The sequence below is a fragment of the Molossus molossus genome, unplaced genomic scaffold, assembly GCF_014108415.1.
Source record: "Molossus molossus isolate mMolMol1 unplaced genomic scaffold, mMolMol1.p scaffold_m16_p_4, whole genome shotgun sequence".
Lineage (NCBI taxonomy): Eukaryota > Metazoa > Chordata > Mammalia > Chiroptera > Molossidae > Molossus > Molossus molossus.
The window spans coordinates 41,505,495-41,532,728 of record NW_023425377.1 but is presented as its reverse complement, the minus strand read 5'-3'; the positions used below and the strand labels follow the sequence as shown (position 1 = coordinate 41,532,728).

At 37.4% G+C, this 27,234-nt stretch overlaps 1 protein-coding gene across 2 annotated transcripts in view; it reads right to left on the bottom strand.

Annotated features, from left to right (window-relative positions):
• The window catches only part of AFF4 (AF4/FMR2 family member 4), a 71,176-nt gene that overhangs the window by 37,435 nt on the left and 6,507 nt on the right, over positions 1–27,234 (bottom strand). For both annotated transcript variants that reach the window (XM_036281723.1, XM_036281720.1), the window contains exon 5: positions 24,027–24,113. In XM_036281723.1, coding sequence (XP_036137616.1) covers positions 24,027–24,113 — 87 coding nt within the window. The remainder of the gene's footprint in view (positions 1–24,026; positions 24,114–27,234) is intronic.

The window sequence follows — 27,234 nt, the reverse complement described above, 5'->3', positions numbered from 1 at the left end:
GCTCAGCTGTTAGAGCATGGGTCCACAGACTGAACGGTTGCAGGTTTGATTCCTGGTCAAGGGCATGCACCTGGGTTTTGGGTTTGATCCCTGGCCCCAATTGGGGTTGTGCAGTAGGCAACCAATCAGATGTATCTCTCTCACATCAATGTTTCTCTCCACCCCCCCCCCCCCACCAATTTATCTGAAAATCAATGGAAAAATATTGGGTGAGAATTAACAATAACAGCAAAAAATATGTATGAAAAGATCTAGCATATGTTGGACCCCTTTGAGTGAAAGAGAAGAAAGAAGGGTGGGTTGGAGGGAGGGGAAGAGGAGGAGAGGGAAGGAAGGAGAGGAAAAGAGGGAGGGAGGCAACCAATCGATTTGTCTCTCTCACATCAATGTTTCTCTCCCCCCCCCCCCACTCTATCTAAAGATAAATGGAAAAACATCCTCTGGCAAAGATTAAAAAACAAAACAAACAAAAAACCCAGAAGGTATTTTGAACTGAATAAAAGTGATAACACAACAATACTAAAATTTGTTAGTTGCAGATAAAACATTATTTAGAAGGAAATTTACAACACTAAAAGCATATATTAGAAAGTGAGAAAGATCTCTCAAATCAATGACCTTAGTTTCCGTTTTAAGAATATATTTTTTAAAGAGAACATTAAAACAAAAAAGTAATAAAGATCAGAGCAGAAATCAATGCAATAAAAAAAAAAACAATAATGATAAAAACAAAATAGTTTTTGAAGAAGCTCTATAAAACTGACAAACTTCTAGCTAGAGGAAAAAGAGGAGAAACAAATTACCAATAATCAGAATAATAAATATAAAAAGTATAAGGGAATATTATCAAAAATTTTGCACCAATAATTTTGATGTCTCAGACAATCAGTAGATGAAATGACAAAATCCTTGAAAAATACAAACTACCAAAGCACATTTAAGGATAAGTACATAACATGAATAAATATTGAATAAATATAATTTTTACTTAAAAACTGTCCTACAAAGAAAGCTCAACACCCAAAGGATTTCACTGGTGAATTTTAATAAACACTTAAGGAAGAAATAATCTGAATTCTATACAAATTATTCCAGAAAATTAAGGAGGAGGGAGTTATGTCCCACCTCATTCTATGAGTTCAGAACTACTCTCATACCAAAACCAGGCATAGATGTAGTAACAACAAATTACAGACCAAAAATCCTCAGGAACATAGATGGAAACATTCTTAAAAAAAATTTTTTTTTAAAAAAATCAAATTCAACACTACATAAGGTAGAGTGAAGTTTTTTTAAACCAGAAATGTAATATTAATTTAAATTTTAAAAATTAACTAAGGTAACTCACATTATAGATCAAAAAAGGGAAAATCTTATTATATAAATAGATTCCATAAAAACATTCAACAAACTCCAAAATTCATTTTTATTTTATTTTTATTTCATTTCCAGCTCCTTATATTATACTAACTATACTACAGTATCTTTTTTTTTTGTTTTTTGTTACAGATGTTTCTCCGTTTTAACCCCATTGGCACCTCATCCCCATCCCCCTGCACCATCCCTGGCTTTGTTGTCCATGTCCATTAGTTATGCATACATGCATATAAGTTCGGTGGTTTATCTCTTCCATGCCCCCCCACCCCCTCTTCTGAAGAATGTCAGTCTGTGCCCTACTTCCATGATTCTGGGTCTACCGTATTCCTCATTGTTATGTTCATTATATTCCGTACATAAGTGAGATCATGTGGTATTTGTCTTCTGCTTGGCTTATTTCACTTAGGATAATACTTTCCAGGTCCCTCCATGTCGTCTCAAAGGATAAGACATCTTTCTTTTTTACAGCTGCATAGTACTCCATTGTGTATATGTACCACTGCTTTTTTATCCATTTGTCTACTGATGGACACTTGGGCTGTTTCCAGATCTTAGCTATTGTAAATAGTGCTGCTATGAACATGGGGGTACATATATTCTTCCTGATTGGTGTTGCAGGCTTCTTAGGGTATATTCCTAGAAGCGGGATCACTGGGTCAAATGGAAGTTCAATTTTTAATTTTTTGAGGTAACACCATATTGTTTGCCATAGTGGTTGCACCAGTCTGCATTCCCACCAGCAGTGTACTAGAGTCCCCTTTTCTCCACACCCTCGCCAACACTTGTTTGATGACTTGATGATGGCGGCCATTCTGACAGGTGTGTGAGGTGATACATCATTGTTGTTTTAATTTGCATCTTTCTGATGATTAGTGATGTTGAGCATTTCTTCATATGTCTTAGACATTTGTATGTCCTGTTTGGAGAGCTGTCTATTTAGTTCCTCTGCCCATTTTTTAATTGGGTTCTTTGTCTTCCTTTTGTTGAGTTGTATGAGTACTCTATATCTGATGTATCATTGGCAATGATGTTCTCCCATACAGTGGGTTGCCTTTCCATTTTGATGATTGTTTCTTTTGCTGTGCAGAAGCTTTTTAGTTTGATGTAGTCCCATGTGTTCATTTTTTCCTTTGTTTCTGTTGCCTGAAACAGGTGATGTAGCAGTGAAAATTCTGCTGCGTATGATGCCCGAAATTTTGATACCTACATTTTCCTCTAGAATTTTTATGGATTCACGGGTCACATTTAAGTCTTTTATCCATTTTGAGTTTATTTTTGTGTATGGTGTACGTTGATGGTCTAGTTTCAATTTTTTGCATGTAGCTGTCCAATTTTCCCAACACCATTTATTAAAGAGGCTGTCTTTACTCCACTGTATGCTGTTGCCACCTTTGTCAAATATTAATTGAGCATATTGCCTTGGGTCCATTTCTGGGTTCTCAGTTCTGTTCCACTGGTCTATATGCCTGTTCTTATGCCAGTACCAGGCTATTTTGATTACAGTCGCTTTGTATTATAACCTGATATCTGGTATTGTGATCCCACCTACTTTGTCCTTCTTTTTCAAAATTGCTGTGGCTATTCGGGGACTTTTTTGGTTCCATATGAACTTTTGAAGTATTTGTGCTAGTTCTGTGAAATATGTCGTTGCTATTTTGATGGGGATTGTATTGAATCTATAGATTGCTTTGGGTAGTATGGACATATTAATGATGTTAATTCTTCCAATCCATAAATAAGGTATGTTCTTCCACTTTTTTATATCTTCCTCTATTTCTTTTTTCAATGTCCTGTAGTTTTCTGCAAATAGGTCCTTTACTTCTTTGGTTAAGTTTCTTCCTAGGTATATTAATTTTTTGCCACAATGGTAAATGGGATTGTTTTTTCAGTTTCTCTTTCTGTGAGTTCATTATTGGTGTATAAGAAAGCCGTTGATTTCTTGACGTTAATTTTGTATCCTGCTACTTTGCCAAATTCATTTATCAAGTCTAGTAGATTTTTGATGGAGTCTTTAGGGTTTTCTATGTATAATATCATGTCATCTACGAATAATGACAGTTTCACTTCCTCCTTTCCAATTTGGATCCCTTTTATTTTTTATTCATGTCTGATCGCTGTGGCTAAGACTTCCAGTACTATGTTAAATAACAATGGTGAAAGTGGACATCCCTGTCTTGTTCCTGTTCTTAAGGGAAATGTTTTTAGTTTCTGTCCATTGAGTATGATGTTAGCGGTAGGTCTTTCATATATGGCCTTTATTATGTCTAGATATGATCCCTCTATTCCCACATTGCTGAGCGTTTTTATCAGAAATGAATGCTGATTTTGTCAAATGCTTTTTCAGCGTCTATTGATATGATGATGTGGTTTTTATTCTTCATTTTGTTTATGCGGTGTATCACATTTATTCATTTGCGAATATTGTACCAGCCTTGCATCCCTGGAATGAATCCCATTTGGTCATGGTAAATAATTTTTTTGATGTATTGCTGGATCCGATTTGCTAGTACTTTGTTCAGGATTTTGGTGTCTATGTTCATTAGGCATACTGGCCTGTAGTTTTCTTTCTTTGTAGTGTCTTTTTCTGGTTTTGGAATTAGAATTATGCTGGCCTCATAGAACAAGTTTGGAAGTCTTCCTTCTTGAATTTTTTGAAATAGTTTGAGGAGAATGGGTGTTAGTTCTTTTTTGAATGTTTAGTAAAACTCCCCGGTGAAGCCATTTGGGCCTGGGCTTTTGTTTGCTGGGAGAGTCTTGATTACCTCTTCAATTTCCTTAGTTGTTATTGGTCTGTTCAAGTTTTCTATCTCTTCCTGGTCCAGTTTTGGGAGACTGTGCGTTTCTAGCAATTTGTCCATTTTGCTTAGATTGTCGAATTTGTTGCCATACAGTTGTTCATAGTAGCTGTTAACAATCTTCTGTATTTCTGTGGTGTCGGTTGTTACTTCTCCTCTTTCATTTCTGATTTTGTGTATTTGGGTTCTTTCTCTTTGTTTCTTGGGGAGTCTAGCTAAGGGTCCATCAATCTTGTTTATCTTTTCAAAAACCCAGCTCTTTGTTTTATTGATCCTTTGAATTGTTTTTTTGGTAATGATGTCATTCATTTCTGCTCTGATCTTTACTATTTCCTTCCTTCTACTTGCTCTGGGGTTTTCTTTCAGTTTGTTTTCTAATTCTTTAAGTTGTGAGGTTAGACAGTAAATTAGAAAATTTTCTTGTTTCTTGAGGTAGGCCTGTAGTGCTATGAACTTTCCTCTCAGAACTGCTTTCGCTGCATCCCATTGATTTTGTGTTGTTGTGTGTTCATTTTCATTGGTTTCCAGGAAGTTTTTAATTTTTTCCTTGATTTCCTCGGTAACCCATTCATTGTTTAATAACATGCTGTTTAGCCTCCATGTTTTCAAATGTCTTTGCATGTTCTTGTTGCAGTTGATTTCTAGTTTCATGCCATTGTGATCTGAGAAGATGCTTGATACGATTTCAATCTTCTTGAACTTGTAGAGAATTAGTTTGTGCCCCAACATGTGGTCTATCTTTGAGAATGTCCCATGTGTACTTGAGAAGAATGTGAATTCTGCAGTTTTGGGGTGTTATTCTCTGTAGATATCTATTAAATCCATTTGGTCTAGTGCTTCATTTAGAGTCTCTGTTTCCTTGCTAATTTTTTTGTCTAGAGGATCTATCCAGTGGTGTCAACGGGGTGCTGAAGTCCCCTACTATGATTGTACTGCTGTTGATTTCTCCTTGGAAGTCCTACAGAAGATTTTTAATATTTTTTGGTTCTCCTATATTGGGTGCATATATGTTTATCAAGGTTTTATCTTCCTGTTGGATAGATCCTTTCAATATCATGTAGTGGCCTTCTTTGTCTCTAGTTATGGCCTTCATTTTGAAATCTATTTTATCAGATATGAGTATTGTTACCACAGCTTTTTTTTGCTTTCCGTTTGCTTGGAAAATTTTTTTCAATCCCTTCACTTTCAACCTATGTGAGTCTTTTGTTGGGAGGTGGGTCTCTTGTAAACAACATATAGATGAGTCATGCTTTCTTATCCAATCAGCTACTCTGTGTCTTTTTATCGGAGCATTCAAACCATTTACATTTAAGGTGCTTATTGATATGTATTTGTTTATTGCCATTTTTGTTTAGTGTGGTTATATTTTTCTACTAATTACAGTAGTCCTTTTAACATTTCTTGCAGTGTTGGTTTGGTGCTAATGTATTCCCTTAGCCTTTTTTTGTCTGGGAAGCTCTTTATTTGACCTTCTATTTTGAATGATAGCCTTGGGTAAAGTAGTCTTGGATTCAGATCATTGTTTTTCATGATCTTGATTACTTCTTGCCATTCTCTTCTGTCCTGTTGTGTTTCTTGTGAGAAGTCAGCTGAGAGCCTTATGGGGTTTCCTTTGCAGGTAACCTGTTGCTTCTCTCTTGCTGCTTTTAGGATTCTCTGTTTGTGTTTAATTTCTGGCATTTTAATTACTATGTGTCTTGGTGTGGGCCTGTTTGGGTTCTTCATACTTGGGGATCTCTGTGCTTCTTGAGCTTGAATGCCTTCTTCCTTCACCAAATTAGGAAAGTTTTCTGTTACTATTTCTTTGAATATATTCTCTAACTCTTGCTCATTTTCTTCTTCTTCAGGGACTCCTAAGATGCGAATATTATTACATTTCCAGTTGTCCCACAGTTCTCTTAAGCTGTCTTCCTGTTTTTTTAATCATTTTTTCCTTTTGGTTTTCTGTTTGGTTGATTTTTTTCTACCCTGTCTTCTAATTCACTGATCTGGTCCTCAGCTTCCTCTACTCTGCTTTTTAGACCTTCCAATGTGTTTTTCATTTCTGATATGTCATTTTTTATCTCTTCTTGGTGGTTTTTAATTTCCAATTGGCTTATTTTCAGCATTTCTATGTCCTTACTCATGCTGGTGAGCTTCCTCAAGATCATGGCTCTGAATTCTAGCTCTGTTAACTTGCCTAACTGCTCCACATTGATCTCATCTTTAGTGGAGGTCTCTTGCTCTTTCACTTGGCTTTTGTTTCTGTGTTTCACCATTCTGGCTATCACAGTGGGCTTTGGAGCCTCTCAAGTTTTCCCTGTGGGTGTTGGTGTTCTGCTCTTTGTGGCTCCCTCTCCTGGGTTTAGGTGAGCGAGGGAGGATCCACATTAAACACCACTGTCAAGTCTTACTTTCCTGGTTAAAGTTGCTAGCCCAGGAAATGTACTGTTATCCTCTAGCTTTTTGCCTGGAGGCTAGCAGTCAAGGTTACTTGAAGAGTTTTGGAATGTCAGTTGATTTAAAAACTCCCTCAGGTGCTCAGCATAAAGGGATTTCCTGAGGGTGGGGCAGATGCTGATTGTTAATGAGCCTCAATTAGCATTTCAATGGCCCACAGGGTGGGGTTGGATCTCCGAGGGAGGGGCTGCTGCCTCTCCCCAGAGCCCTGGGAAGGAGCAAGATGGCCACTGTCCTGCGTGGCAGTAACTCAGCAAAAGCTCTGAGTACCCTCCAAGTCCCGAGTGTCCCCACACAGTTCCAGTCAGTCTACCCTCCCTGTCCCAGAGCCCAAGGCGAGTGGCTGTGGCTATTTTAGCCTGTGTCCTGGGTCTGTGCTGTGGAGCCGCTTGGGAGTTTAACCTGAGGGGAGGGCGCTGCTCCCAGCTAAGGCCGCTGCTGTCTGTGGGCTCCCAGCCCCCGTCTCACGCCTTTGCAATCCTACCAGGATCGAGTTAGTGTCCCTGGTTATATGGTCCTTGCAAGCTGCTTTTCTGTTGATTTTTCCTGTTGATTTGTCTGTGTTATAGTTGTAATTCCAGTTTGGTTCTGGGAGACGGTCTGTGTAGCTTCCGTTCACTCTGCCGCCATTTTGGAATCTCTCTCCCAAAATTCTTTCTTAATAAGAACTCTCAGGCAAACAAGAATTGAAGGGAACTTCCTCAATTAATAAATAACATCTATGAAAATCTCATATCCATAGTCATACTTAATGGTAAAACACTGATTTCCTGTCTATGATCACAAATAAGGCAAGGACGTTTCCTCTCACCACTCCATTCAACATTGTGGTAGAGGTTTTAGCCAGTGAAATGAAGCAAGAAGAAATGAGGCATCCAGTTTGAAACAGAAATTGTAACACTCTTTATTCACAGATGACATGATTGTCTAATTTAAAAAATTCTGTGATATCTACAAAAATGCTACTAAAATTAAGAAAATGTATCAAGGTTGAAAGATAAAAGATAAAATTACAAATCAAATGTATTTCCATAAACTAACAAGAAAAAGTCAGATACCCACATTTTTTAATGAAATACCATTAATAATAGCATTAAAAAATGAAATAGTTAGCCCTGGCCTGTTTGGCTCAGCGGTTAGAGCATCGGCCTGCGGTCCGGAGAGACCCCGGTTAGGTTCCCGCTAAGGGCACGTACCTTGGTTGCAGTTTGTCCCCAGCCCTGGTTGGGTCGTGTGGGTGGCAACCACTCGATGTGTCACTTTCACGTCGATGTTTCTCTCTTTCTCTCTCCCACTCACTCTATCTGAACAAAATATCGAAAAATGTCCTCGGGTGAGGATAAAAAAAATAAAAATAAAAAAATAAAAAAAATGAAATAGTTAGAGTCAACTCTGATAAAAGATGTGTAAGACCTAGATACTGAAAACTACAAAACAATAATGAGAGAAATTAAATTATACCTAAATAGAGATAAGTGCTCATGGGTCAGAAAACTCAATATTGCTAAGATGTCAATTCTTTCCAAATTGATCACGTATCTGATATAATCTCTATCAAAATCCCATAACGCCTTTATGTTGAAATTGACAAGCTAATTATAAAATTAATATGAAAATGCAAAGGATGTAGAAAAAGCACAACAATTAAAAAAATAAGAATGTAACTGGGAGGATGTGATGTCAGATAATGAAGACTGTGGTAGAGGTACCATGACAGACAAAAAATTAATGAAACAGAACCTAGTCAGAAATGTATCACACAGATATGGTCAACTGCAATCACAAAGCAATTCAGTGTAGAAAGAGAAGCTTTTTGAACAAATTATATTGGAATTAGATATCCACAAAAAAAGAAAAGAAAAGAAATTTGATCCATATCTTGTCACCTTATACAAAAATCAACTTAAAATGTATCATAGATTTAAATGTAAAACCCAAAACTATAAAATGTCTAGGAAAAAACATAGGAGAATTTGGATTATGTAAAGATTTCTTAGACATGAAAAACATAATCTACAAAAGAAAAAAACTGATGAATTTGACCTCATCAATATTAGCAATTTCTGCTCTTTGAAAGACACCATTAAGAGAATGAAAAGGTAAGCCACAGATTGGGGAAAAAAAACTGTAAACCACATATCTGATAGAAAATATAAACCACTCTCAACTGAAATTCAGTAAGAGGAGGACAGAAATCCAATAAAAAAATAGACAAAAGATTCAAATAGACAAAAGACATACAAATGTCGAATAAGTACAAGAAAAGATGATGAACATAATTAGTCACTAGAGAAATGCAAATTAAAATCGCACTGAGACTTCCCTACACAACTGGTAGTAGAGCTAAAATTTTTAAAGACTGGCCCTGGCCAGTTCGCTAAGTGGTTCGAGTATTCTTTGCGGTTCAATTACCAATAAAGGGCACGTATCTGGTTTGCAGGTTCAAACCCCTGCCCCCGTCCGGATTGTGCAGGAGGCAACCAATGGGTGTATCTCTCTCACACAGATGTCTCTCTCTCTCCCATCCACTCTATCTTAAAAAAAAAAAAAAATCAATGGAAAATATCCTTGGGTGAGGATTAACAAAAGAAGAAAAAAACATTTTTAAGCACTGACCATACCAAGTGTTGGCAGGAATGTGGAACAAGACAATAGTGTGATACAGGCCTGGGGTCAGGAACTGGGTGGAGGAGAGCAATGGGAGGAAAATGGGGAATATCTGTAATACTTTCAACAATAGATATTTTAAAAATATGTTCTTATTGATTTTTGGAGGGAGAGAGGAATGAAGAGGGAGAGGTAGAAACACTGTCCCATATTGGGTATTGAGCCCACAACCTGGGCATGTGCCCTGATTGGGAATCGAACCTGCGACCTCTTGGTATATTGGACGATGCTCAACTGCTGAGCTACACCGGCCTGGCTCAACAATAGATTTTTAAACATTTATTTTTGTTACAGATGCTTCTCCTTTTCCCCCCACTGACACCCTCATCTCTACTCCTGCTCCCCCTACCTTCACAGTATTATTGTCTGTGTCCATTTTTATGCAACAATAAAAATTTTTTAAAAATGTGGAACAACTGAAACTCTCACTGCTGGTAGGAATATAAAAAGTTCAACCACTTTGGAAAACAGTATGAGAGTTTTTTAAAAAATTAAATAGACACCTACCAAATACTCAACCACTTCACTCAAAGGCATTTACCAAAAAGAAATAAAACCATACATCCATACAAAGACTTGTACACAAATATTCACAGCAACTTTTTTTTTTTGGTTAATCCTTACCTGAGAATATTTCCCGCTGATTTTTAGATAGAGTGGGAGGGAGGGAGGGAAAGAAGGAAGGAGGGAGAGAGAAAGAGAGAAACACTGATGTGACAGAGACATATCATCAATTGGTTGCCTCCCACACGACCCCAGCCAGGGCTGGGGATTGAACCTGCAACCCAGGTACATGCCCTTGACCAGGAATTGAACCCGAGACCCTCCAGTCCACAGGCCAACGCTCTAACCACTGAGTAAAACCGGCCAGGGCAACAACTTTATATATATATAGATAGACAGACAGATAGATAGAGAGATAGATATAGAGATATAGATATATAGATATAAATAATTATTTTTAATCCTCACCTGAGGATATTTTTCTATTTATCTTCAGACAGAGTGGGAGGGAGAGAGAGGGAGAGAGAGAGAAACACTGACGTGAAAGGGACACATTGACTGACTAGTTGCCTCCCGCATGACCCTGACCAGGACTAGGGATGAACCGCAACTGAAGTGCATGCTCTTGGCTGGAATTGAACCTGTGACTCATTGGTCTGTGGGCCAACGCTCTACCGATGAGCCACACCAGCCAAGACAGCAACTTTATTTATTTATTTATTTGTTTGTTTTTAATTAAAAATTTTTTTTTTCTGTATTGATTTTAAAGAGAATGGAAGGGAGAGAGAGAGAGAAACATTGGGCCAACTCCTGTGTGCCCGCCAATGGGGATCAGGCCCACAACCTGGGCATGTGCCCTGACCGGGAATTGAATCAGCCAGCTCTTGATGCAGGGGTCAACATTCAACCTGAGTCACACTGACTGAGGCAACTTTATTTTTAATAGCCAAAAATGGAGACATAAATGTCTACCTATAGGTGAATGATATATATATTGTGGTATAATCATAAAACTGACTACTACTTAACAATGAAAAACAATGATTTATACATGCAACAATAGGAATGAATTCCAAAATAATTGTGCTGAGTGAAAAAAACTAATACAAAAAGTACATATAGTATCATTCTATTCACACAAAATTCTCAGAAATGCAAACTAATCTATACTGACAAATCAAATTAATGAGCAGAAGGGGCATACATTGGAATAAAGACAGCATTATAAAGAATCATAAAGAAACATTTGGGGTTGATTGCTATGTTAATTATATTGATTATGGTGATGATTTCACAGGTGTACACATGTACCAAAACTTACCAAATTTTATACTTTAAATAGGTAGTTTGTTGAATATTTATTAATACTCAATAAAGCTATTTAACAGAAGATAGTTGATTGTTTAAAATGTAAGAAATATTTGACAAAATTCAGCACTTACTTATAATAAAAACTCTTAGCAATGTGGGAATAGAGACCCTGGCTGGTTTGGCTCAGAGGTTAGAGCATCAGCCCTCGGACTGAAGGGTTGTGGGTTCAATTCCGGTCAAGGGCACATGCCTGGATTGCAGCTTTCTCCTGCCCTGACCAGGGCTGTTCAGGAGGCAACCAATCGATGTTTCTCTCTCAACATCAATGTTTCTCTCTCTCTCTACCTCCTTCCCTTCTACTCTCTCTAAAAAATAAAAAATAAAAATATGGAAAAAAAAATTTTTTTAAAGTGAGAATAGAGGGAACATATCTCAACATAATAAAAGCCATATGTGACAAACCCAAGAGCTAACTAACATCATACTTAATGGGGAAAAACTAAAAGCGTTTCCCTTAAGGAACACCACTTGTAATTAACATAGTACTGGAAGTCCTAGCTGCAGCAATCAGGCAAGAAGAAAAAAATGAAAGGCATCCAAATTGGAAAGGAAGAAGTAAAACTGTCATTATTTGCAGATGGCATGATACTATAGAGAGAGATACCTAAATATTCCACCAAAAGCTACTAAAACTGACAAATGAATTCAGTACAGTAGCAGGATACAAAATATTCAGAAATCAGTTGCATTTTTATACACCAATAATGAACTAGAAAAGGAAACTAATAAAACAATGGCATTTACTATTGCATAAAAAAAAAAAATCTAGAAATAAATTTAACCAAGGAGGGAAAAGGCCATACTTAGAAAATTTTAAGACTGAAGAAAAAAAAATGAAGAAGATACAAATGAATGAAAGTATATACTGTGCTCATGGACAGGAAGAGTTAAAATGTCCATACTACCCAAAGCAATCTGTAGGTTCAACATAATACCTATCAAAATAACAATGGTGTTTTTCACAAGACTAGAACAAATAATTCAAAAAGTTATATGGAACCACAAGACCATAAATAGCCACAGCAATCTTGAGAAAAAAAGAACAAAGTTGGGCCTAGCAGGTTAGATACACAGGAGGCAACCAACTGATGTGTCTCTCTCATGTGGATGTTTCTTTCTCTTTCTTTCCCTCTCTCTCTCTCCACCCCCAGCCCTTTCTCTCTTTCTCTCCCTTCCACTCTATGTAAAAATCAATGAAAAAAATATCATGGGGAGAGAATTAACAACAACAATAACAAAAAAAACCCAGACACACAGATAAATGAAGCAGAACAGAGAGCCTAGAAATAAACCCATGTCTATATGGTCAATTAATACCTGACAAAGGAGGTAAGAACATACAATGGGATAAAGACAGTCTAGTCAATAAATGGTGCTGGAAAAATACCTGCAAAATATGAAACCATATCACCTTATACTATAAACAAGAATGAACTCAACATGGATTAAAGACTTAAATGTAAGACTCAAAATCATAAAACTCCTAGAAGAAAACATAGTAAGATCACAAACATTACTCTTAATAATGTTTTTTCTGATATATCTCCTCAGGCAAAGGAAACAAAAGAAAAAATAAACAAATACTACTTCATCAAACTAAAAAGTTTTGCACCGTAAAGGAAACCATCAATAAAATGAAAAGACAACCCACTGAATGGGTGAACATATTCACTAAATGATACATCTGATAAGGGGTTAACATCCAAAATTTATAAAGAATTCATACAACTCAACACCAAGAAAACAAATAATCCAATTAAAAGTGGGCCCCGGTCAGTGTGGTTCAGTGGATTGAGAGTAGGCCCATGGACTGAGAGGTCCCAGTTCAATTCCTGGTCAGGGTGCATGCCCAGGATGTGAGCTTGATCCCCAGTAGGGGGCTTACAGGAGGCAGCCGATTCCGATTGATGTTTCTCTCTCTCCAAAAATTCAATTAAAAAACAAACAAACTGGGCAGAAGACTGGAATAGACACTTTTCCTAAGAAGACATTCAGATGGCCAAGAGTGATATGAAAAGATGCTCGCCATGGCCGGTTTGGCTCAGTGGTGAGAGTGTCGGCCTGCGGTCCAGAGAGACCCCGGTTCTGTTCCCGCTAAGGGCATGTACCTCGGTTGCAGTTTGTCCGTGGCCCTGGTTGGGTCGTGTGGGTGGCAACCACTCGATGTGTCCCTTTCACATCGATGTCTCCCCCCCCCCCACCTCACTCTCTCTGAACAAAAAATGGAAAAAATATCTTTGGGTGAGGATTAAAAAACAAAAAAACAAAAAAAAGAAAGAAAAGATGCTCAATGTGACTAATCATTAGAGAAATGCACATTAAAACCACAATGAAGTAACACCTCATACCTATCAGAATGGACATTATCAAATCAACAAACAACAAGTGTTGGAAAGAATGTGGAGAAAAAGAAACCCTCATGCACTGTTTGTGGGAATGCAGACTGATACAACCTCTATGGAAAACATTATGAAGGTTCCTAAAAAAATTAAAAATGGAACCACATATGATCCAGCAATTATACTTCTGGGTATATATCTGAAAAAAAAAAAAAAAAACAAAACACAAAACACTAATTGGAAAGAATATATGCACCCCTATGTTCATTACAGACTTTACAGCCAAGATATGAAAGCAACCTAAGTGCCCATCAATAGACAATTGGATATAAAGGCTGTGGTACATATATACAATGAAATATTACTCAGTCATAAAAAAGAATGAAATCTTACCATTAGCAAGAGCATAGATGGACCCAGAGGGCATTATGCTAAGTGAAATAAGTCAGACAGAGAAAGACAAATACCATCTGATTTCACTTTTATGTAGAATCTAAAGAACAAAACAAACAAAATAGAGACTCGCAGATACAGAGAACAGACATAACTGCCAGAGAGGGAGGTTTTGGCGTGATGGGTGAAAAAGATGAAAGGAATTAAGAAGTACAATATAGCCCTGGCTGGTTTGGCTCAATGGTTAGAGCATCGGCCCATAGATCAAAGAGTCCCGGGTTCGATTTCAGCCAAGGGCATGTACGTCGGTTGCGGTTCATCTCCGGCCCTGGTTGGGGTTGTGTGGGTGGCAACCAATCAATGTGACTCTCTCACATCAATGTTTCTCTCTCTCTCTTCCTCTCTCCCTCTATCTGAAGATAAAAAAAATGGAAAAATATCCTCAGGTGAGAATTAAAAATAAAATAAGAAGTACAATATGGCCCTGACCAGTTTGGCTCAGCAGTTAGAGCCTTAGCTGAAGGGTCTCTGGTTTCATTCCCGGTCAAGGGCAAGTACCTGGGTTGCAGGTTCAATCCCCAACCCTGGTCAGGGTCATTTGGGAGGCAACCAATGCCCTCCCACCCCTCCTTCCCTCACTTCTACTCTATCTAAAAAAATCAATAGAAAAATATCCTCAGGTGAGGATTAACAACAACAAAAAAAAGAAGTACAATATGGTAGTTACAAAACAGTCATGGGGAAATAAAATACAGCATAGGAAATATAATCTATAATATTGTAATAACTATGGATGGTGCCAGGTGGGTACATGAAATACTGGGGATCACTCTGTAAAGTGTATGATTGTCTAACCACTATAAATATAAAATATAAAATATAAAATAAATATAAATAATATTGAATGTAAACTGTAATTGAAAACTAAATTTTAAGAAGAGTGAATAAAAAATATTTTAAAAAAATGTAAATTTAAAAAAATATTTTAAAAAAATATTTTAAAAAAATGTTTATAATGTACAGTTAAGTAACATATATGATAAAAACACAAGGAATAAAAGGAGGGAAAATAAAGTTATACTGTTTTGAGACATTTCACATAATGCAGAAATGATGCATTACTGAAAAATAATTGTGGATGCTGGATTAAAAGTAATTGTGATATATGATATTGTAAACTCTAGAGCGATCACACAAAACAGGTCTGGAAGACTTAACGCTTTCTAATTTCAAACTCACTACAAAGCTATCGTAATCAAGACAGTGTGGTATTGGCATAAAGACAGACAAATAGATCAGTGAAACAAAACACCCTCACATTATGGTCAACTGATTTTCCACAAGGGTGTCAAGATAACCGAGTGGGGAAAGAATAGTCTTTTCAATAAATGATGGAGAGACAACTGGATATGCACATGCAAAAGAATGAAGTTGGACCCTTGACACTAAATACAAAAATTAACTCAAAACAGATAAAAAAAACTTAAATGTAAGATTGAAAACTATAAAACTCTTAGAAGAAAATATAGGTATAAATAAGTTTTTGTTTTTGTTTTTATCCTCACCTGAGGACATTTTTCAATTTTTTTGTTCAGACATGGTGGGAGGGAGAGAGAGGAAGAGAGAGAGGAAAACATCGGTGTGAAAGGGACACATTGAGTAGCTGCCACCCGCATGACCAACCAGAGCTGGGAACAAACTGCAACCAAGGCACGTGCCCTTAGCAGGAACCGAACCCGGGTCTCTCTGGACCGCAGGCCGATGCTCTAACCGCTGGGCCAAACTGGCCAGGGCTAAATTAGTATTTGTTATCTTGGATCATACCATGTTTTCTTACCTCTGACACCAAAAACACAAACAACAAAAAATAGATAAACTGGATTTCATCGAAACTAAAAATTTTTGCACTTTGAAGAACAGAATCAAGAAAGTAAAAAAATCCCACAGCATAAGAGAAAATTTTTGCAAATCATACATCCGATAGGAACTGAACTCTAAAAAAATAAAGAAAAACAAAATAAATATATAAAGAACTCCTATAACAATGATAAAAAAAACCCAAAAACACCCAATTTAAAAATCAGCTAAGTAGCTCGGCTGGTGTGGCTCAGTGGATTGAGCACCGTGCCATGGACTGAGATGTCCTGGTTCAATTCCCGGTCAAGGCACATGCCCAGGATGTGGGCTCGATCCCCAGTAAGGGACGTGCAGGAGGCGGCTGATAGATGTATCTCTTGCACACTGATGTTTCTCTCTTTCCCTTCCTGTCTCTAAATAACTAACTAAATAATAACATATTAAAAATAAATCAAAATCAAAATATTTGAATAGATATATCTCCAAATAAGATATACAAAGGCCAATAAGCCCATGAAAAGATTCTCAGCATCATTAACCATCAGAGAAATGAGTATCAAAACCACAATGACATACCAATTCACAACCACTAAAATAGCTATAATCAAAAAGAAAGATAAGCCCTGGCCAGTTTGGCTCAGCGGTTAGAGCATCAGCCTGCGGTTCGGAGAGACCCGGGGTTCAGTTCCAGCTAAGGGCACATACCTCAGTAGCAGTTTGTCCCCGGCCCTGTTTGGGTTGTGCGGGTGGAAGTCACTTGATGTGTCCCTTTCACGTCGATGTTTCTCTCTTTCTCTTCCTCTCTCTCCCTCCCACTCTATCTGAACAAAAAATGGAAAAATGTCCTCAGGTGAGGGTAAAAAAAAACAAAAAGAAAGATAAGCCCTGGCCGGTTTGGCTCAGCTGTTAGAGCGTCAACCTGCGGTCCAGAGAGACCCAGGTTTGGTTCCCACTAAGGGCACGTACCTCGGTTGCAGTTTGTTCCCAGCCCTGGTTGGTCGTGTGGGTGGCAGCCACTTGATGTGTCCCTTTCACGTCGATGTCTGTCTGTCTGTCTGTCTGTCTGTCTCTCTCTCTCACTTCCTCTCTCTCCCTCCCACTCTGTCTGAACAAAAAAATGAAAAAATGTCCTCGGGTGAGGATAAAAAATAAAAAAAGAAAGATAATTACCAGCTAGCCAGGATGCGGAGAAATTCAAACTCTCATAAACTGATGGTGGATTGTGTAAAATGGACCAGCCACTTTGGAAAATCATCAGACATTTCCTCATATATTAAACATTGAATTACCATATAACTTAGCATTTCCACTCCTAGGTATATAAACAAGAGAACTGAAAACAAACATCTACACAAACGCTTCACTAATGTTTACAGCAGCATTTGCCTTAATAGCCAAAAACTGAAAATAACCCAAATGTCAATCAACTGAACAGATAAATAAAATATGAGATATCCACATAATTATATTCAGCCATAAAAAGGAATGAAGTACCGCCCTGGCCAGTTTTGCTCAGTGGTTAGAGCGTCAGTCTGTGGACCAATGAGTTGTGGGTTTGATTCCGGCCAAGGGCACATACGTCAGTTGCGGTTTGTCTCCGGCCCTGGTCCGGTCGGGTTGTGCGGGAGGCAACCAGTCAACGTGACTCTATCACATCGGTGTTTCGCTCTGTCTCTCTCTCCCTCCCACTCTATCTGATAATAAATAGAAAAATATCCTCAGGTGAGGAATAAAAAACAAACAAAACTGAAGTACTGATACATGCTATAACTTACACAAACCTTTAAAACAGCATGCTAAATGAAAGATCCAGTCACAAGACTGTACACTATATGATTCTATTTACATAAAATGTCCAGAACAGGTAAATCTATAGAGATAAGATTAGTGATTGCCTAGGGCTGGAGGGTGGGAAATGGTTGGAGGATATAGAAGTTACCGGTAACTAGGGTTTCTTTTTGGGGTGATGAAAATGTTCTGAAATAATTGTCTTCATGGTTGCACAACTCTGAACATACTAAACACCAGTAAATTGTACATTTTAGCTTTTTCTTTTTTTTTTTTATCCTCACCCGCGGACATTTTTCCATTTTTTGTTCAGGTAGAGTGGGAGGGAGAGAGAGGAACAGAGAGAGAGAGAAAAACATCGATGCGAAAGGAACACATCGAGTGGCTGCCACCCGCACAACCGACCAGGGCCGGGGACAAACTGCAACCGAGGTACATGCCCTTAGCGGAAACCAAACCCGGGTCCCTCAGGGCCGCAGGCCGACGCTCTAACCACTGAACCAAACCGGCCAGGGCAAATTGTACATTTTAAATGGATGAACTGAATGGCATGTATATTACAGCTCAATAAAACTGTTACCCTCAAAAATGAAAAAATAGGTATTAACCAGAATTATGAACTTATATTCAAAGTCTTCTGATCAAATCAAGCTTTAATTTTACAATTAAAAAAAGAAGCATAGTGTCCGGCCAGGTGGCTCAGTAGTTGAGCATCGACCCATGCACCAGGAGGTTGCCAGTTCAATTCCCAGCCAGGACACATGCCCAAGTTGTGGGCCAGACCCCCATTGGGGGGCATGCAGGAGGCGGCCAATTGATGTTCTCTCTCATCGATGTTTCTCTCTCTCTCTCTCTTCCTGTCACTTCCTCTCTCTCTAAAATCAATAAAGGAAAAAATTTTTTTAAAAAAGAGGCATAGCTATTAAATAACTTGAGATAAAATAAAAGAAAGCTGGAGTGACTACATGATTATCAAACAAAGTAGACTTGAATATCAAACAAAGTAGAGTTCAAAACAAGCATTAATACCAGATCTAAAGAGGTACATCTCATAATGTAAAAAAACGGAACAATTCATCAGAAAGACACAGCAATTCTAAATGTTATGTACCTAATGAAATAGCTGCAAAATATACGAACTAAAAACAGACAAAACTGAAAGAGAAAACAAATCAGCAAATACAGATATCAACATTCTCCTTTCAGTAACTGATAGAGTAGACAAAAAATCAGTGAAGATATAGATTACTTAACTACTCCCAACCAACTTGATCTAACTGATATATATAGAACATATTGTATCTAGTGTGCATGAAAACAGTCACCAAGAGGGATCATATACTAGGCCATAAACATTTAAATTTACTTTTTTGTTTTTAATATGTTTTTATTGATTTTTTTAGAGAGAGAGAGAGAGAGAGAAAGATAGAAACATTGACGTGAGAGAGAATCATCAATTGGCTGCCTCCTGCATGCCCCCTACTGGGGATTGAGCCCACAACCCGGGCATGTGCCCTGACCAGGAATCGATCTGGGACCTCTCACTCCATGAGCTGACACTCAATCCAATTACCCACACCGGCCAGGCTAAACATTTACAATTAAAAGGACTGAAATTATACAGTATATACTGTCTGAAAAGTACATGAATACATTAGAAATCAATTAATAAAATGGTATCTGGAAAATCCTTAAGTATTTGAAAATAAAACCACATACTTCTAAATAACCCATGGATCAAAAAAAATCACATGGGAAATATTTTGCACTAAATAATAATGAAAACATAGTATACTGTAATTTGTGAGATACTTAAAGCGGGGCTTAGAGAGAAACTGGTAGTTTTAAATACTTAAAACAAGAAATGTTTACAATCTATGATCTAAGTATCTACCTTAAGAAGTCAGAAAAAGCCCGGCTGGTGTGGCTCAGTGGTTGAGCATTGACCCATGCACTAAGAGGTTGCCAGTTCAATTCCTGATAGGGGCACATGCCTAGGTTGTGTGCCAAATCCCCAGTAGGGGTCATGCAGGAAGCAGCCAATCAATGTTCTCTTTCATCGATGTTCCTATCTCTCTCCTTCTCCCTTCCTCTCTCTCTCTAATATCAATAAAGAAAAAAAAAGTTAGAAAAAAAGCAAATAAAACCCAGAGAGAGTAGAATGAAGTAAATAAAAGCTAAACTAAAAGAAATAGAAAACTAAGAAAACCTAAGATGGTTCTTGGAAATGATTGATAAAACATCTAGGTAGAAAGATCAAAGAAAACAAAGAGAAAAAAATACAAATAACTAGTATCGGTTGGGGGAAAGGACTTCACTATAGATCCTATAGACATTAAAAGAATACGTATAGCCCTGGCCAGTTTGGTTCAGTGGTTCTCTAGAGCATCAGCCTGCGGACCAGAGAGTCCCGGGTTCAGTTTCCACTAAGGGCACGTACCTTGGTTGCAGTTTGTCCCCAGCCCTGGTTGGGATTATGTGGGTGGCAGCCAGTCGATGGATCTCTCTCACATTGATGTTTCTCTCTCTCTCTTCCTTCTTCTCTCCTTCTCACTCTATCAGAAGATGAATGCAAAAAGTGTCCTCGGGTGAGGATAAATTAAAAAATGAATAAACAGCCCTGGCCGGTTTGGCTCAGCGGTTGGAGCGTCTGCCTGCAGTCCGGAGAGACCCGGGTTCGGTTCCCGCTAAGGGCATGTACCTCGGTTGCAGTTTGTCCCCGGCCCTGGTTGGTCGTGCGGGTGGCAGCCACTCGATGTGTCCCTTTCACATCGATGTTTCCCTCTCTCTCTCTTCCTCTCTCTCCCTCCCACTCTCTCTGTCCAAAAAAATTAGAAAAATGTCTTCGAATGAGGATAAAAAAAAAAAGAATAAATAAAAAATAAGTATGGCTCTGGCTGGTTTGGCTCAGCGGTTAGAGCATCAGCCCGCAGACCAAAGAGTCTCGGGTTCGATTATGACCAAGAACAAGGCCATGTACCTTGGTTGCGGTTTGTCCCCGCCCCAGTTGGGGTTGTGTGGATGGCGACCAATTGATTTGTCTCTCTCACATCAATGTTTCTCTCTCTCTCTCTCTCTCTTCCTCCCTCCCTCCCTCCCACTCTATCTGAAGATAAATGGAAAAATGTCCTTGGGTGAGGATTAAAAAAAAATAAGTATATAGTGTAAATAAATGTATGCCAATAAATTGGACTACTTAGATAAATTACCAAAACTCATACAAGAAGGAATAAAAATCTGAATAGCTCTGTATCTAACAGAGAAACTGAATTTATAATTTACAAATTTTCAATAAAGAACTTTACAGGTCTTGCCCTGGCCAGTTTGGCTCAGTAGTAGAGCACTGGCCCACAGACCAGAGTCACGGATTTGATTCCAGGCAGGGGCATGTATCTCAGTTGCAGTTTAGTCCCTAGCCCAGGTCGGAGTCATGTAGGGGGCAGCCAATCGATGTGTCTCTCTCACGTTGATGTTTCTCTCTCTCTCTCTCTCTCTCTCTCCTCTCTCTCTCCCCCTCCCTCCCACTCTATCTAAAGATAAAAATGGAAAAAAGTACCCTAGAGTGAGGATTAAAAAAGAAAAACTTTACAGGTCCAGATAGCACCACTGTTTAATTACATTAAACATTCAAGAAAAATTAATACTAACACTGTAAAAAGTATTTTAAAAGTAAAGATAAGAGAACATCTCCTTGTTCCTTTTAGAAAGCAAGTACTACTCTGAAACCAAACCCAAAGACATAAGAAAAGAAAACTACAAACACCTCCAACCTGGCCACCACTACCACCACCACCACACATGCAAAAAGGCAAAAAATTTTAATGGAAACTTAAAAAAAAAAGGGTTAATTAGCTCATTAAGTTCAACATCATTTGTCATCAGGGAAATACAAATTAAAACCAAAATGAGGTATCTCTACATGCCCCGTAAAATGGCTAAAACTATAAGAAACTGACAATACCAAATGTAGACAAGTGTGGAGAACAAAAACTATCATACACTGGTTGTGGATGGGCGTGGGGGGAAGTAGGAGTGTGATACAATCACTGTGGAAAATAGTTTTCAGTTTAGTATTCATTTAACATGCACTCAACATATGACCCAATAATTCCATTTTTTACCATATGACCCAGTATTTTACCCATACAAGGGCTTTGTAAGTGAAAGTTTATACTTTTTTTATAAATTTAATTATTTATTTTTGTTACAGATGTTTCTCCCCCCCCCACACACCCTCCGACCTATATCCTGCCCTCTCCTCCCCCACCCCCCACCCCCACGGGGCCAACAATTGTTGTCTATGTCCACAGGTTATGCATACATGCATACAAGTTCTTTGGTATACTTAATTCTTAATAGCCCAAATCTGAAAAAAACAGAAATGTTCACCAACAAGTGAATGGATAAATTTTGGTATTTTCATACAACAGAAATAAAAAGGAACTCAAAAATAAAAAGGAACAAATTATGATACATTCAAGAACAAGGAAGAATTCCAAAAGTATATACTGACCAAAAGAAGGTAACCATATATACAAAAGAAATAAACACTGAGCAGATTCCATTTATATAAAATTCTAGAAAATGCAAAACTTATCTATAATGACATAAAACAAATCAGCAATTGTGTGGGGCCGATGGTGGGAGTGAGTTGGACTGCAAAAGAACATGAGGGAACTTTGGGGGTGATGGAAATGTTGATTAAGGTGGTGGTTACAAAGGTGCATAGATCTGTATATTAAATAGATGTGCATTTTTAAATATGTAAAAGTTTATTTAAAAAGTAAAAGAGTAGGGGGGGGAAGGAGGGACATACATAATACTTTAATCAATAAAGATAAACTTAAAAAAAGTAAAAGAGGGGTATGGAGCACATAACATCATTTACAAAAATAAACTGGGCTAAATATAAACAGAAAACAAAACTACAATCACATTAAAAGACAAATAAGAGGACATATTTATAATCCTATGGAACGAATAGTCTTCTTTAACAAGACATTAAAAAGCAAAAGCAATAAAAAAGAGAAAGATATATTTATTCATCAAAATTAAAACATTCTAAGGACTCTGGGAAATATATTTGTAACATGTAATAAAAGAAAATATTAGAATCCACAGAAATTCTCCTAAAACTCACAAGTGAAAGATGCAACCCAAAGGGTACAGGATATGGGCAAATTCATCCATGTAGAAATCAAATAGATGACAAACATGTAAAGATAATGAACTTTACTAGCAATTCAGGAAACGGCACACCATTTCCCACCCAAAAGACTGGTGGTTAAAATAACAAATGGAGATGTGTATGTGAGGAAAAATTGGGAATAAAAGTGGAAGCATTGACTGGTGCAACCACTACAGAAGGAACCTGAGAGTATATATTAAGCATATACTTTCAATATGCAGTAATTTTACTTCTCATACTTGCACACTAGAAGGCATGAATAAAGATATCCACTAAAGCAATGTTTATAGAAATAAAACTTGGCAACTTAAATACCAAAGGAAATGGCTAAATAATAAGATACATTTATACTATGGATGCAATTTTAAAAAATTAAATACCTCTATATGTAATAACAAAGAAAGGATTCTAAGACATAGTGCTGACCGATTAAAAATACAAAACAATAAATCTGAAAAGAAATAATGAGAAAAAGCTTAGTAGCAATGATTACATAATATGTATGTAAATGCTTATGAAAAGTCTTACAAAGGTATGTATGAAGAGAGCTTGAATGAGATGGAAGAGACAAAACTAAGGAAGGCTATTATTAGAAGACCTGGTCAAACTACACAAGGAGCATGTATTCTTGTATAATTTGTGTAAGTATAAATTAATGTAAAAAAAAATTTGCTGATTTTAGTTGAGCTCGGGATTTTGTCTAAGGAACATTTTCCCATATAACATAAATATGGTTTCTATGTCCTACAGAAAATAATTTCTCAGACAAGTTTGAGAAGACCTTACCACCTGTAATCTAGAATACCATAATAGTTGGCAACAAACTTAAAACTCTTCCCCAGACTGGCTGGTGTGGCTCAGTTGGTGGAGCATAGTCCCATGGACCAAGAGACTGCCGTTTCAATCCCCAGTCAGGGCACATGCCCAGGTTGTGGGCTTGAGCCCCAGTGGAGGGCATGCAGGAAGTGGCCAGTTAATGTTTCTATCTCTCTCTCCCTCTCCCTTCCTCTCTCTCTAAAATCAACAAAAACACTTTAAAAAATTAAATAAATAAATAAATAAAAGTCTATTCCCTGAATCGCCTTCAAAGCTTTTCAAGTACCTCTCAATTGAAATCACTCTTGATTTCACTATCTGGTTTTATTTTCTTCATAGCAGTTATCAGTAGCTGAACTTATCTATGTATTCTCTTGTTTATTGTCTGTCTCCCACTAGAATGGGAATAGCAAGACAATTTTGAATTAGTATGATTTTAGTCAGCCATTTAGAGTTTTCTTACAGTATCAAAGATACATTTTATTTACTTACCTTAGTTGGAAAAGGAAATTTGGAAGGTTCTGTTTTGCATGGTGTATGAATAGCCGTTAGAGGGGGAGGCCATGAATGCGTCATCTCCTGAAATGTAATTATTACAATTTGTTTTCAACCAGGTCAAGGATAAAAATTATACAGCTAAAAACCAGATTTGTATTATAAATGCTGGTTTCTTGATTGCGCCTCCCAAAGTATACATATTTAATCAATATTAATTAAGCACAATTGTGCGCAAGGTACTATGGGACAGGTAATAGGAAAATAAATAATATACACTGTTTGGCTTCAAGCTTAGAATTAATAAGATGATAAAATCTGTGAATATTTACAGAAATCGGCCTGCAATCAAATACAAGGCACACAGTAAAATGCTACTGAGGAAGAGCTTTCTGTGGGAATGGGAGGAGGGGGATAATAATTATAAAAGCAGTTAACATTTATTATGTACCTGTAATGAGCCAGATACTATGCTAAGTGTTTTACATGTCTATTACTCATATAGTGCTCACAATGACATTATGAGGTAAATACCATTATTATCCTAAGTCTATGTAGGATGAAACTGAAGCACAAAGGTTAAGTTATTTATTCAAGGTCACACACCTAGTAAGTAATGAACACAGAATTTCATCCTAAGATGTCTGGCCACAGAACCCATTCAATGATAGGAAATTTTGATCAGGAAAATCAGGAGAGATCAAAAGCACATGAGCAGGAAGACAAACAAGCAAGGCCACAAATCTGATTTTAATCAATACCTTCTGTCTAATCACATGCCAAGTATGTCCAAGTGGAGGTTTGGATAAGATCACAATGTGCAGGGAGAGAGGGGAGAGCAAGGTATCAGATATAGAATAAGGAGGGAGTGTTTTATTCTGGCATTCAGCTCAAAGTAAACCATCAGGTAATACAGAGAAAATATAATAAAGGTGATATAACTTTTAGGAATTTACCTTACAGCTTATACCCACAGTTATGTAAAGATACATGTTAAAGTAGCTCATACTTAAAAAACAGAAGCACCCTAAATGTCCAACAACACAGGAATAATTAAATTATCAGACATCCATACAATGGAACACCAGGCAGACAGTAAAATGAGAAATTTAAATACTGATATAAAATGATGTCTACAGTATATTAAGTAACAAACACAAATCATAGTCTATGTCCTAGAAAATGTTTATATATGAAAAAAATCTCTAAAAGATAGTTAACAGTAGCTACCTTTGGGCAATAGAATGACAGAAGGGGCAAAAGACAAGAGCTTTTGATACAGTCTTTACTACCTGAACCTGTAGACCAGCTATCTGCACTGTAATTGCCCTTTATTGTCTTAAAATGCTTTATTTTTCAATGGCATGTGACTTACTGAAATAATATTATACAGTTGATTTCCTTCCTTCTACTCTAGAATGTCAGCTCAAAGGGTACAACAGTATCATTACTGTATCCCCAATGCTTAACACATAGGTGTTCAATTACTGAGACTTGAATTAACAAATTTTTTTTTACAGTAAACACATATTGCTTTTAGATTAAAAAATTTTTTCTTAAAGCTGTCACTAGAAACAGTATGACTACAAATAACAAGAAAACATGAGCCCTGGCCGGTTTGGCTCAGCGGTTAGAGCGTCGGCCTACAGTCCGGAGAGACCCGGGTTCGGTTCCCGCTAAGGGCACGTACTTCGGTTGCAGTTTGTCCCCGGCCCTGGCTGGTCGTGCGGGTGGCAGCCACTCGATGTGTCCCTTCACATCGATGTTTCTCTCTCTCTCTCCCTTCCACTCTATCTGTACAAAAAATGGAAAAATATCCTCGGGTGAGGATAAAAAAAAAAAAAAAGAAAGAAAACATGAGGGGAATTCAGACCTGAAGTTCCTTGCCCAGTGCACATAGGGAAAGGAAAAGAAAACAGAAAATCATATATTCCAGGTTTTCAGTGTTGGCATTTTATACCTTAAATACCAAAATACACTCAATAGAAAATCTGTTTAACTCTCCATCATCAAATGATTGAGCACCTATTACACTCAAGGCCATATGCTGCCCTGTATATATAAAATGAAGAATAAACTGTCAATAACATCAAAGAAATAATTAAACATAAGAAAATCTAAGGTGTGTTCTATTTATTAGAATGCCGTGCATTTTTGAAGATTTGGGGAAAGGATACATGCTCCCTTAGACTTTTTTTTTAATACATGGCAACTGAAAAATGAAAGTTATATGAAAATAAAAAGAGTTATCACTGTGATCTGATAGTTTGATAGATACAGGGGGAAGAATTATTTCATAAGGATGCTAAGAAAAAACAGAATCTACATGTAACGCAAGAGGAAGGAGAAACACATTCCATGTAAGTTTTCTTTAAAAAAAGTAAAAGAATGAAAAACTGTATAGCTTAGGGAAATCAGTTGGTTAATGAATAGTAGGAGAGGTTAAGACTGGATTGTGGAAGGTCTGGAATGTTAAATTTGGACACTATTCTTTTTATGGACCCTCGAGAGCCACTGAAAATTTCTAGGAAGCATATTAACTTATGGAGATAAAAGATTGAGGCAAAGTACCTGGTAGCAATACAGAAGAGAGATGAGCAGGGAGACTGAAGGCAGAAAGGCAGAGTGAGGACTGTACACTGCAATTATTGAAGCTCAAGGTGGCAGAATGGAAATGAAGGAATGAATATTTTCAAGGAATTTTTAAAGTCTACATGTAGTTTTATGATTAAATAGAACATGAGAGAAATAAATGAAAGATAATTAGGATTCTACACTTATAAGCATGGTAGAATGGTGGTATTACTAATAGAAGGACATCTGATCAATTTAGACATGTTGGATCTAAAGAAGCAGGGATAAGCACAAATGGAGACACGGCTAAAAAACAATTAAGAGACATAAACCAAAATCCAAAGGAAACCAAGACAGAAAAGAAAGATTGAATAACTATCTAAAAGATAAAGACAAAAAAGGAGAAAGGCAACTAAGAGCAAAAAGAAGAGGAGAGGCTAAAAAATACACCCATATTTATAAAGTAAGAGAAGACACAAGAGTTCCCCAAAGGCAGAGAATGAGAAACAAGAAAGGTAGATGGACACAGCCCATGTGGCTCAGTGGTTGAGCGTTGACTCATGCACCAAGAGGTTGCCAGTTTGATTCCCGATCAGGGCACATGCCCAGGTTGTGGGCCAAATCCCCACTG